We start from the raw sequence: 13,157 nt of genomic DNA, 5'->3' as shown, positions 1-13,157 counted from the left end.
TCCAAAATCTATAAAGAATTTAACCAAACTTAACACCCCAAAACAAATAATCTAGTGAAGAAATGGGAAGAAGACATTAATAGACACTTTTCAAAACATCCAGATGGCGAACAGACACATGAAAAGATGCTCAACATCACTCACCATCAGGGAAATACAAATCAACACCACACCTAGATACCACCTCACACTGGTCAGAGTGGCTAAAATTAACAACTTAGGAAACAACAGATGCTGGTGAGGAAGAGGAGAAATGGGAACCCTCTTTCACTGTTGGTGGGAATGCAAATTGTTGCAGCTGCTCTGGAAAACAGTGTAGAGATTCCTCAAAAAATTAAAAATACAACTACCCTATGGCCCAGCAATAGCACTGCTAGCAATTTATCTAAGGGATACAGGGATACAGTTCAAGTGTCCTCAGTAAGCCTTGTTCAGTGACGGTAGCCAATGAGACAAGCAAGAAGAAAGTGGATATTGGGGCACCTGGGTGGCTCAGTCGGTTGAGCGTCCGACTTTGGCTCAGGTCATGATCTCGCGGTCTGTGAGTTCGAGCCCCGCGTCAGGCTCTGGGCTGATGGCTCAGAGCCTGGAGCCTGCTTCCGATTCTGTGTCTCCCTCTCTCTCTGCCCCTCCCCCGTTCATGCTCTGTCTCTCTCTGTCTCAAAAATAAATAAATGTTAAAAAAAAAAAATTTAAAAAAAAAAAAGAAGAAAGTGGATATTATTGACTTGACTATAGAAAGCTCTTCTGATATACAGGAAGACCCTCCTGCCAAAAGGAAATACATCTTTATGTCAGAAACACAAAGCAGCCCAATCAAAGGGGTTCTCATGTATCAGCCATCTTCTGTAAGGGTGCCCAGTGTGACTTCGGTTGATCCGGCTGCTATTCCACCTTCATTAGCAGACTACTCAGTACCATTCCACCACACGCCTATATCAAGCATGTCATCAGAATTGCCAGGAGAACAAAGAAGAAATGATATTAATAATGAACCGCAGCTTGGATCATCTTCTGATACTGTGCAACAATGAATTACAAAATAAAACAAAAAATTTGTATTTAAAAAAAAATCAGGAGTGCTGATTCATAGGGGCACATGTACCCCAATGTATATAGCAGCTCTATCGACAATAGCCAAATTATGGAAAGAGCCTAAATGTCTATCAACTGATGAATGGATAAAGAAGATGTGGTTTTTATATACAATGGAATACTACCTGGCAATGACAAAGGATGAAATCATGCTACTTGCAGCGTCATGGATGGAACTGGAAGGTGTTATGCTGAGTGAAATAAGTCAGTCAGAGAAGGACAGATATCATATGTTTTTACTCATATGTGGATCTTGAGAAACTGAACAGAAGACCATGGGGGTAGGGAAGGGAAAAAAATAGTTACAAACAGAGAGGAAGGGAGGCAAAGCATAAGAGACACTTAAATAAAGAGAATAAACTGAGAGTGGATGGGAGGGTGGGGGAGAGGGGGAAATGGGTGATGGGCACTGAGGAGGGCACTTGCTGGGATGAGCACTGGGTGTGGTATGTAAGTGATGAACCACGGGAATCGAATTCAAAAACCAAGAGCACACTTTACACACTGTATGTTAACCAATCTGACAATAAATTATATTAAAATAAATAAATAAATAAATAAATAAATAATAAATAAATGTGTTATTTCCCTTAAAAGGAAAAAAGAATATGGTAAATGGGATATGACTCGGCAGTCAAAAACAATGAAATCTTACCAGTTCCAACAACGTGGATTGAACTAGAGGGTATTATGCTAAGTAAAATAAGTCAGGCAGAGAAAGACAAATGTATGATTTCATGCATACACTGAATTCAAGAAGCACAACAGATGAACATAGGGGAAGTGAAGGAAAAATAAGATAAAAACAGAGATGGAGGTAAAATCATAAGAAACTCTTAAATACAGAAAAGAAACTGAGGGTGGCTGGAGGGGAGGTGTGTAGGGGGATGGGCTAAATGGGTGATGGGCATTTAAGGAGGGCGCTTGGGATGAGCACTGTGTGTTATATGTAAGTGATTAATTGCAGGGTTCTAATCATGAAAGCAACACTGTACTGTATGCTAACTAACCTGAGTTTAAACAAATACATTTTTTAAAAACTGGAAAAAAAGAAAATGAATATATAACATCAAAATTTGAGTAGAACAGCTAAAGGAGTGCTGAGAGGGAAATTTATAACACTAAATGCATATCCTAGAAAGAGAAAAAGCCTCAAATCAATTACCTATCTCCATCATAAAGAACTTAGAAAAAGAACAAAATAAACCCAAATCAAAAAGAAAAAATATATAGATAAGAACAGAAATCAATGAAATTCAAAACAGGAAAATAGTAGAAAAAATCAGTGAAATAACTCATTCTTTGAAAAGCTAGTGAAAATTGACAAACCTCTAGCAGATCTGACAAAGAAATAAGATAAAAGATAGAAATGACCAATGTGAGGAATAAAAGGAAATATCATAAAAGACACAGTATACAGCAAAAATATAATAAAACACTGTAAATAATTCTATATACATGAATTTGACAACTTAGAAAAAAATAATGAATTCTTAGAAAAAAATTACCACTACTCACCCATATGAAATAAATCATTTGAATAGTCCTATAACTTTTAAGGATATTTAATCCATAATTTCAAAATGGCCAAAAAAAAAGTTAATACCAAAATTCTATACACTCTCTTCCAGAAAACAGGAGAGAACTTTGGGGTTTATTTTATGAAGCTGGCATTACACCGATACCAAAACCAGACAAAGACAGTACCCAAAAAGACAACTATACACCAATATCCCTCACCTATATAGATATTAATATCCTTTTCAACAAATGACTAAACAATTTAGCAACATATGAAATGAATTATCACCATAACTGACCACGTAGACTTGATTCCAGAGACACAAGCCTGCTTCAGTAATCAAAATGCAATCAATATAAGCAATCATAATATTAACAGCCTAAAGAAGAAAAATCTCATGATTATATCAAATCTGTATAGTATTGGTGAAGGTACAGACATATAGAACCCCAAAATATACTGATACAAATGTGCACACTTCATTTTTAATAGCTCAAAGGCATTTCAATGGAGGAATGATAGTCTTTTTAACAAACACAAATGATTCTGGAACAACTGGACATTCTTAGGTAAAAAAAGAAAAAAGAACTTCAACCTTAGTCTCATCGAACCTTATAGATTATTAACTTAAAATGGACCGTGAACTTAAATATAAGACATAAAATTATACAACTCTTGGAAAACAAGTTGTTGGAGAAAATCTTAAGGATCAAGGGTCAGGCAAGTAGTTATCAGACTATACCAATGTACAACCCATAAAAGGAAAACTTGATAAGTTGAATTTTGTTAAAATTAAAAATTTTTGCTCTGTGAAAGACTCTGTTAAGAGGATGCAAAGGCACGATATACATTGGGAGAGTATATTTGCAAAACACTTATCTGACAAAGGACTAGTATCTGGAATTACATTAAAAACTATCAAGAAATCTGGGTGCCTGGGTGGCTCAGTCAGTTGTGTCAGACTTCAACTCAGGTCATGATCTCACAATTCGTCAGTTCGAGCCCTGCGTTGGGCTCTGTGCTGACAACTCAGATCCTGGACCCTGCTTTGGATTCTGTGTCTCCCTCTCTCTTTGCCCCTCCCCAGCTCTATCTCTCTCAAAAATAAAGAAACATGAAAAAAATTTAAAAAGCAAAACTATCAAGAAATCAATATTAAAAAAACAACCCAAGCAGAAAGTGAACAAAAAACCTGAATGAAGAGACATGTCACTGAAGAGAATCTACAGATGGCAAATAAGCACATGAAAAGATCCAACATCATTATCCACTAGGAAATGCAAATTAAAGCCACAAGGAGATAGCACTATAAACCAATCTGAGTAACTAAAATAATAAATAGTGATAACACCAAATGCTGGCAAAGATGCAAACAAATTGTATCATTTATACATTGCTGGTAGGAAAGTAAAATAGGACTCTGAAAAAAGTCTTACAGTTTCTTTGAAATCTAAATGCGCAACTACCTACTGTCTGTATTATTGGGCATTCATCCCAGAAAACCGAAATCTTTTGTTCACACAAAAACCTGTAGAGAATCTTTCTGTTGTAGCTGCCTGCTTGTACCTTAGGTGTTATATCTAAAGTGTGACCTTGTCTAACCCAAGGTCACAATGATTTACAACTATGTTTTCTTCTAACAGTTTTACAGTTTTATCTGTTACATATAGGTCTTTGATCCATTTCCAATTAATTTTTGTATATGGTGTGAAGTAGGGATCCAAATTCACTCTTTTGCATGCAGATACCCAGTTGCCCCATCATCATTTGTTGAAAAGACTAGTGAATTGTCTGCACCTTCATCAAAATCAACTGACCACAAACATATGGATTTATTTCTAAACGGTCAATTCTATTCTATTGATCTCTATATCCGTTCTCAAGCCATCATCACATTATTTAATTATTATAGCATATTATTGTATATATAATAAGCCATAGTACAGTAGTAAACTTTGAAAATGAAAAGTGTGAGCCAACTTTGTTATTTCTCAAGATGGCTTTAGCTATTCTGGGTTCCTTGCATTTCCACATGAATTTTAGGATCAGTTTGTCAATTTCTGCAAAAAGACAGTTGGATTTTGGTATAGATTACACAGAACACAGCATATCTTTCCATTTTTGTATGTTGTCTTTAATTTCTCTCAACATTTTTTTTTGTAGTTTTCAATGTACAAGTCATCTTTCTTTCATTAACTCCTACTTCTAAAATGAGGACACATACTAAAGTCCCAAGAGATTAAATGTAAGTAGCTTTCAAATGCATCCTCACTCTGTCTTTGGTGAAATCTCTGTTCCCTACTAGAATCTATGCTGACCACTTTACCCCGGTTTTCAAGAACAAATGAGCCAATAATCTGGGTTTAAGATACTGTCCTACTGACTCAAATCTGCAGTCTAGCATTTCACACAGGTTAAACAAATTACATAACATTTCACATGGTACTGCTAGTATACTCAAGACAAGGAGAGTGGTCTCTTTTCATATCCAAAGACATTTTAGAGCAATGACAAGACCTGGAACCTAAAGGGATTAAGTCCAAGTAAAGTATATGTGGTGGTTTATGTACAAACACATGCATCTAACCTAGTAAAACCAGAAAACTTCCCCCTACACTGTGAGGTATGTGTTATTAAGATTGTTTGCAGTATTTTGAGAAGTGAGAAAAAAAGTAACTTATTCAAAAGGCAAATACATAAGAAAGTCTGTGCTAAAAGAAATACATAATGTAGCCAGCCCAAGGTTCTGTCTTTAATAATGGTATAAAAAGATGGCTAAGAGATGAATTTAGAAATAGTCTTCCAAATAAACCATTACAAAAGAAATAAACGTTGTACTGGAATATAGTAAATGTTGAAATCTTCCCATTTTAACTTTCTTTCCCAATGTAACTGGTTAAATAATTGGACTTAATTGAAATTCACAAATATGTTAAATTACTATTCAATGCTTATTTAAATCAAGTTATTCAGATATTCAAACATACTCCTAATGTGATTTACATTTTACTGGCAAATATAATACATTATGTTGTAAGAATTAAAAATACTTTACTGGCATAAGACACTCAGAAAATTAAGTTATTCTATGATTAGCAATTGAATATATTAATATTAGGGGACTATTATCAATAGAACGTACACCAATTTGATTCTTGCAAGGTGTTACCTCAACATTCATTTAAAAGAACTAAAAGCGACATTTCTTGGGATATAGCTTGTAATAATATGATTTGTTACATAAATCAAGTTTTACTAGACAAAGGATGGGTTTGGACAAAGTGATTTATAACTCACTATGGAATCCAAAAAATGAACTGGCAAGCATGGGAACTAAATTCAGTCTCTTGCTTATTAACACTATGTTTTAACTCCCTGAGTTACCCAATCATACTGAAAGAACAAGGACTTTACAGTACTATGGTTTTAATGGATGTTCATGAATTGTTCAGTGTGGTAAAAATTCATAAAATGAAGCAAAACAGATCGATAGTTGCTTGTATCATAACTCAATGACTAGAAAATGATGTAAAAAAATAACTTAAAAAGACTAAGTAGTTACTTTAAATAACAGTGTATGGGAAAAAAATGGTCACTAAAGGCATCTTAAATGGAGTAAAGTATCGTTATGATGGTTACTTATTTGATATTTTAATGATAACTTTCTTTATTGGAAAAGCCAAGAGAATAGAACATAAAACCATTAAAAAATAAAAAGCTTGAAAAATCACATTTAAATTCCTTGCTTCTAAGGTCTTCTTCATACTGCAAATACAAGATTTCACAAAGTGAAAAAAGGTAATTATGCTGTTAAATGTAAAGTTCTATTTAGGAGTCAACCTTTCAAAAACTTATCTTTCCATTTGGGTATATATCTGCATTACTAAGTTATTAAATACAGGTTTCCTTTTTGCTTCCCAATAACCAAAACAGTTCAAAGTTAGGTTTGAGATTAAATTCTTATTTTATAGAAGACTCCGTTCTTCTCCAAAACAAAGAGTTTTGGTTTAAAGACAGCCATGAGGAACAGGAATATCCTTACATAAATGAAGAGGGGGAAATATTAAGATTAAAATACCTAAATTGAACTTGGAGCGGTTGAGAAGACTACTTGGATACTTAACTCCAGGGGCTAAGAAGACTTATGCTACATTAAATATGTACCAAGATTATATTTGGAGGAAAATGCAATTAAATAAAAAAATAGGATTCTTAAGTGTATAGGAACTTACTAGAAGACTTAGAGATTGAACAGAAGAAGAGAGAATTATCTGATATAGTTCTAACCCCACTAGTAGCAACTGAAAGGAGCATGTTGCTTGAGGAAAGTGAGGTCAACAGTAAAACCAGAAGAAATGGGAACAGTTCCTTAGGAAACATTTTAAGAGAATCACAATAAGCTTAGGTCAATAGGTTCTTTTACTAAAGCCCTGAAAAGGGTAGTTTCTGCTAGAATGACATTCAGATAAATGTAATGAAATCACTTTTTACAAAAGAAACTTCCGGGATTTATCTAAGAAATACAAAATAATTAAGGAACTTGAACTAAAAGAGATAGATACCAGCAAACCTGGGACTGAAAAGAGCAGATTGGGAAGGGACTGACCAAAGCATTGAGCTAAATCAAACTTTAATGATTAAAGATATCTTTAAAACTTACGAAAATTTCACCAAGATTGCACACCTATGCTATTTCAAACTTTAGAAAACTTTTTAAGACTTTAAATAACAACATGATCCAGTAGAAACAACTTTCATTTGAAGGCCAACCACTGGAATCCAGTTCTAGCTGTACCACACAGTGATTTGCACTATTTAAGGTATGTGGGAGGAGAATCACAAAACCTTCTAAACTTCAGCTTCCTCCCATAAAAGACAGTAATATGTTCCCTGTGTGGACTAAATAAAAAACATACTATAACTGTACAGAGACACAGATGGCAATGATTAAAGAACACCTGAGTATGGATGCTGAAGAGGGAGCCTCTGACCTCAGAATACTATGTGAATGTGTAGTGGGGGCCCAGAGGTGGTAATCTTTTTTGCACAAGGTGCAGCTTAGAAGGGATGTGTGCAGTGTGGCAAGGAAAGAAAGAAACATTTCTCAAGCCAGTCACTTTGGCCAAGGCCTTGGTGAGCACCGGAACTAGTCAGATTGTGCTCTTTCTCTGACTCCTGCCAAGGAGACTAAATGGCCTAGAGATGAAGAGAGGCAAAGAAAGTCAGAACACAGAGAAGTATGAGTTCTTATAGCAAGAATTATCATATACTATTTCAGGATGTCTGAAATTATGGAACAGCTTAATGATATAAAAAGGATATTGTATTAAGTAGTAAAAAACACATACAACTAGGAAGAGATATTTCTGGGATGTCTCAGCAACAAGAGACAGAGTCCCTGGTTAGTAGCAGCTCTACATTCCACTACCCACGTGTAAGCAGAGGCTACCAGCCTCCTACCACCACTGCCATCACTGAGTCCATGAGTGCCATGAGGCTCAATTCTGCGATTTTACAACAGACTCTTTTGGCACCAGACATGACACACCCAAAACACACATGTGGAGACCTGAGTTCAGTAATGTTTGGGGGAAAATAAAAATGCTTAAAGTTCTTTTTTGGGGAATTGCAAAGTGATACACCATAGAAAAGTAGGAGAGAAATGTTAAATGTGTAAAACCCATCATCCAAATCCAAATAGCAAACTTCATTTCCCATCCATTTGAATAAAACTAACATGCCACAAATTAAGATTGATTTTGCAAGCAAAAGATAGCAAAGAATATTACATAATGATCTTCGGAGTCTTGAAATAAAATCCTTAATGATTCAATTTAAAGGTTGGCACTTCAGTTACACATGTTGGAGTTTCTGTTTTTTTTCACTGGGGACATTCCAATACCCTCACTTTCTAGGGGTAATGTTAACTTTAACTCAAGGTACTTTCTGAGTTTACATTTTTTTTTTTTTTTGTAAACAGAAAATCCCAAACTCTAAATATTTTATACTGAAAATGTCACTGGGTTCACATTGGAATATACAAAATAGTTAACAAAAAAAAAAAAAAGCAGAGAAGGGGGCTGATAAATCATAAATACTGTAAAGGTACATTTTAAAATATCATCTTTTCTAATTAGATCCACTTTTTCTTACAATTTGAATGATAATCTGGAGTGTTAAGAACTTAATTTGAATGACAGCTGAAATATAACTTCCTATTTATTTTCCTATTTTTAGTATTTTCCAGAATTTGTTTAATGTTTGAACTGAACTTTCCCACAAATCATTTCTCTACTTCACTGACTTCTTTTCTGATTGCTAGTATTCTGCTCTATACTTCAAAATGCTTCATATAAATCATAAAACTTATAGAAAAATGTGTGCATATTACTTTCCCAGAGTTAATAGGAAAAACCTCTTTGTTTCAATATTTGTTATTAACATATTCTGAAATGTGTGAGTACACCTGCATTCTAGTGCTTACTTCTGCTAGGTATTCAAATTATTTGTATAAATTAACTTAATCATTATAGCAACTTCATAAAGTAGAAACTATTATCGTCTTCATTTTGTAGAGAAGGAAACTGAGGCATAGGGATAGTATACAGCTAATGACCTGGACCCAATTTTTAGTTTACTAAGTATCTTATATCAGCTTAATTTTTGTGTGTGTGATTAGTCCTTGTATTCAAAAAAGTATATCCTCTCGGGGCGCCTGGGTGGCGCAGTCGGTTAAGCGTCCGACTTCAGCCAGGTCACGATCTCGCGGTCCGTGAGTTCGAGCCCCGCGTCAGGCTCTGGGCTGATGGCTCGGAGCCTGGAGCCTGTTTCCGATTCTGTGTCTCCCTCTCTCTCTGCCCCTCCCCCGTTCATGCTCTGTCTCTCTCTGTCCCAAAAATAAAAAATAAACGTTGAAAAAAAAAAAAGTATATCCTCTTAACCAGTGTTTCCCACACTGTTTCTCTAGTTCATTTAAGTCTCACTGACCTAAACTGACCTATAGCTGAGAACCATTAAGCTCTTAATAAGTTTTTTAGTGTGAATTGGATTGAGCTAATTAATTGAACTATACTTTTCTTTTTTTAATTCCAGTATAATTAACACAGTGTTATATTAGTTTAAGGTGCACAATATAATGACTCAATTCTATACATTAGTCAGTGCTCATTAAGATATGTATACTCTTGGGGCATCTGACTGGTTCAGTCAGTAAAGGATGTGACTCTTAATGTCAGAGTCATAAATTCAAGGCCCACATTGGGCATGAGGCCTACTTAAAAAATAATTTTTAAAGGTATGTGTATTCTTAATTCTCTTTATTTGACCCATCCCCCCAGCCACCTCTCCTCTAGCAACCACAAGTTTGTTCTCTGCATTTAAGAGTTGGTTTTTTGTTTTTCTCTTTTTATCTTTGTTTTGTTTTGTAAATTCCATATATGAGTGATATCATATGGAATTTGTCTTTCTCTGACTTATTTCACTTAGCATGATACCTTCTGGGTCCATCCATGTTGTTGTGGATGGGAATATCTCATTCTTTTTTATGGCTGAATAACATCCCTATGTGTGTGTGTGTGTGTGTGTGTGTGCGCGCGCCACATCATCTTTATTTATTCCTCTATCAATGGGCATTTGGGGTTTACATATCTTTACAAATTAGTGTTTTCATTTTCTTTGGGTAAATACTCAATAGTGGAGCTACTGGATCATATGGTAATTCTATTTTTAATTTTTTGAGGAACTCTATACTATTCTCCACAGAGGCTATACCAATTTGCATTCCCACCAACAGTACACAAGGATTCCTTTTCTCCACATCTTTGTCAACGCTGGTGGTTTATGTTTTTTATTTTAGCTATTCTGACAGGTGTAGAATGGTATCTTATTGTGCTTTCAATTACCATTTCCCTGATAATTAGTGATGTTGACCATCTTATCATGTGACTGTTGGCCACATGTATGTCTTCTTTGAAAAACGTCTATTCTGGTCCTCTGCCCATTTTTAAATCAAATTCTTTGTTTCTTTGGTGTTAAACTGTATAAGTTATTTATATATTTTGGATATTAACCCCTCATCAGACATGCCATTTGCAAATATCTTCTCCCAGTGAGTACACTGCCTTTTTGTTGGTGGTTTCCTTCACTGGGCAAAAGCTTTTTATTTTGGTGTAGTCCCAACAGTTTAACTTTGTTTTTGTTTCCCTTACCTCTAGAGACATATCTAGAAAAATGTTTCTATGGCTAATGTCAAAAAAAAACACTGTCCAGTTTTCCTTCTAGGACTCTTAGAGTTTCAGGCCTCACCATTTAGGTCTTTAATCCATTTTGAGATTATTTTTGTGTATTATGTAAGAAACTGATCCAGTTTCATTCTTTTCCAATGTGGCTTTCCATTTTTTCCAGTACCATTCGTATAACATTGTATATCCTTTCCCCCTCTGATGCAGGTTAATTGACCATATAAGTATGGATTTATTTCTGGGCTCTGTGTTCTGTTCCATTGATCTTTGTGTCTATTTCTGTGTCACTAGTATGCTGTTTTGGTTTTACAGCGTTGTAGTATATCTTTAAATATGAAATTGTGATACCACCAGCTTTGTTCTTCTTTCTCAATGTTTGGGGTATTTTGTAATTCCATAAAATTTTAGGATTATTTTAGTTCTGTGAAAAATGTCACTGGAATTTTGATAGGAATTACATCTGTAATTGTATCTGTAGATTTCTATGAGTAATATGGACACTATAACAATATTGGTTCTTCTAATCCATGAACATAGAATATCTTTTCTTTTTTGTATCATTTTCAATTTTTTTCATCAGTGTTTTATACTTTTTGGAGTACAGGTCTTTCACTTCCTTGGTTAAGTTTATTCCTAGTTGAGCTATACTCAACTAGGTGTGCAATTGAGCTATACTTTTCAGTTAAAAGATAACCTACCAGGCAAAAAATTTGGATATCTGAAAGGTACAGTCAGTTACTAAAGCTATTTCTCTCACCATAAGGAGTAAAGGAAATTAATACACCACTAACATCAGTCATCAGTTATCATTGTTTATCAAGCCCACTAAACCAGAACTCAAGATGTTGATCACACCACCTACAGAAAAAAAAATGTTCAGTTTTATATGAAAGGTGTGAGTATCTGATTAGGATAAAAAAAAATCAGCTCTACAATATGGAAGGGAATTTTACATGAAATGTGTATACATTTGGTGTTTGACAATCCTAATATATTTGATCTTTCAAATGGCGTCATTTCAAAAAGGAAAAAGAAAGATTTGGTTTAGCAGAAAGGCCAAGACTTGGACTGGAGGCTGATATGCATATACTGACATCATGACAGGTTGGGAAAGATACCGTACTTTTTCTTGGACCTGTTTATAGGTACTGAGAGTAATTTCTTGCTTTAATTTTAAGTGAATTTCATCTGTTATCATATATAGAAAAATAAGAGATAAAAAGACAAATAATACAGCTGCAATCTAGTACTTTGATTTTTATTCAAATTCTACACATTTAAATAACAAAAAAAACACTCAAATCAGCAAATTACCTTGAATGTAGTTCTGTGCTGCCATTATTATATTTGCTGCCTCTTTCCCAGACACCAAAGTCAGGTACACGGTAAACTCTTTCTACACAAAATACCAGGTTTTGAATAAAAGATACCTAAAAGAAAAGAAAAGAAACATAAGGTCACATGGAGTAACAGGCTCTTTAGATACTGATAAGAATATTAGATACCATTTGAAATCCAATTAGACACTTGCCTACCAACACTCTTTTAACAGTTCAGGGGAGTTCTGGGAAGATGGTGGCATAGGAGGACACTGGGCTCATCTCACATAGATTCCACCCACATATGCCTAAATAACCCAGAAAACTGCCAGAAGACTAACAGAGCAGACTCTCCAGAGCCAAGCATAGACAAGAGGCCCATGGAAGACGTTATGCGGACAGAGAGGTGATGCAGACTACAAGGATTGGCAGGAGGGAGCCGGAGTGGGAGATGGGCAGCCCGCCTAGCAAGGTAGAGCCCCTGAAGTCTGGACTGCAAAAGCTGAGGGGCCAGACTCCATGAGTTCTGACAGCCAGCAGGACTTAATACCTGGAATGTTAAAAGTCAACAGCTTTGCTCTCAGAGAGCAGGGAAGGAGAGAGGACGCCAGGAGGGAGAGTTGTTGAGCCTTGGAAGGACAGAGCCCAGCGGGGGAACAAAGGCACTGGCAAGCACCATTTCCCTCTCCCATCCCCCAGCCAAAATTCCAAAGGGAACCAGTTCCCATCACTGAATCTCCTTGCACCGCACAAATACCCAACGCTGCGCTTCTGTGATTCCATCCCTCCCACGGGTCTGCCTCCCTCCTGGTGCAGCAGGGCCCCTCCCGCAGCGGACCAGCTAAGGCAAAGCAAGCTGAGCCTGCCCCTCCTGCCCCTGTGCACCTTGCGGATCCACCCTGCTAATACGTCCTTGGTCAGATCCCATTGAAGGAGCACCACAAGCCTGGCAGTGTGCAAGCAGCCCAGACAGGGGCTACA

At 35.9% G+C, this 13,157-nt stretch overlaps 1 protein-coding gene across 7 annotated transcripts in view; it reads right to left on the bottom strand.

The window, feature by feature from the left end:
* Positions 1–13,157, bottom strand: part of PHKB (phosphorylase kinase regulatory subunit beta) — a 269,902-nt gene that overhangs the window by 137,753 nt on the left and 118,992 nt on the right. For all 7 annotated transcript variants that reach the window (XM_045442643.1, XM_045442642.1, XM_045442644.1 and 4 more), the window contains one exon: positions 12,172–12,287. In XM_045442643.1, coding sequence (XP_045298599.1) covers positions 12,172–12,287 — 116 coding nt within the window. The remainder of the gene's footprint in view (positions 1–12,171; positions 12,288–13,157) is intronic.

Source organism: Leopardus geoffroyi, chromosome E2 (assembly GCF_018350155.1).
Source record: "Leopardus geoffroyi isolate Oge1 chromosome E2, O.geoffroyi_Oge1_pat1.0, whole genome shotgun sequence".
Taxonomy (NCBI): Eukaryota; Metazoa; Chordata; class Mammalia; order Carnivora; family Felidae; genus Leopardus; species Leopardus geoffroyi.
The sequence above is the reverse complement of the archived record's forward strand: the minus strand, read 5'-3'. Positions and strand labels throughout refer to the sequence as shown.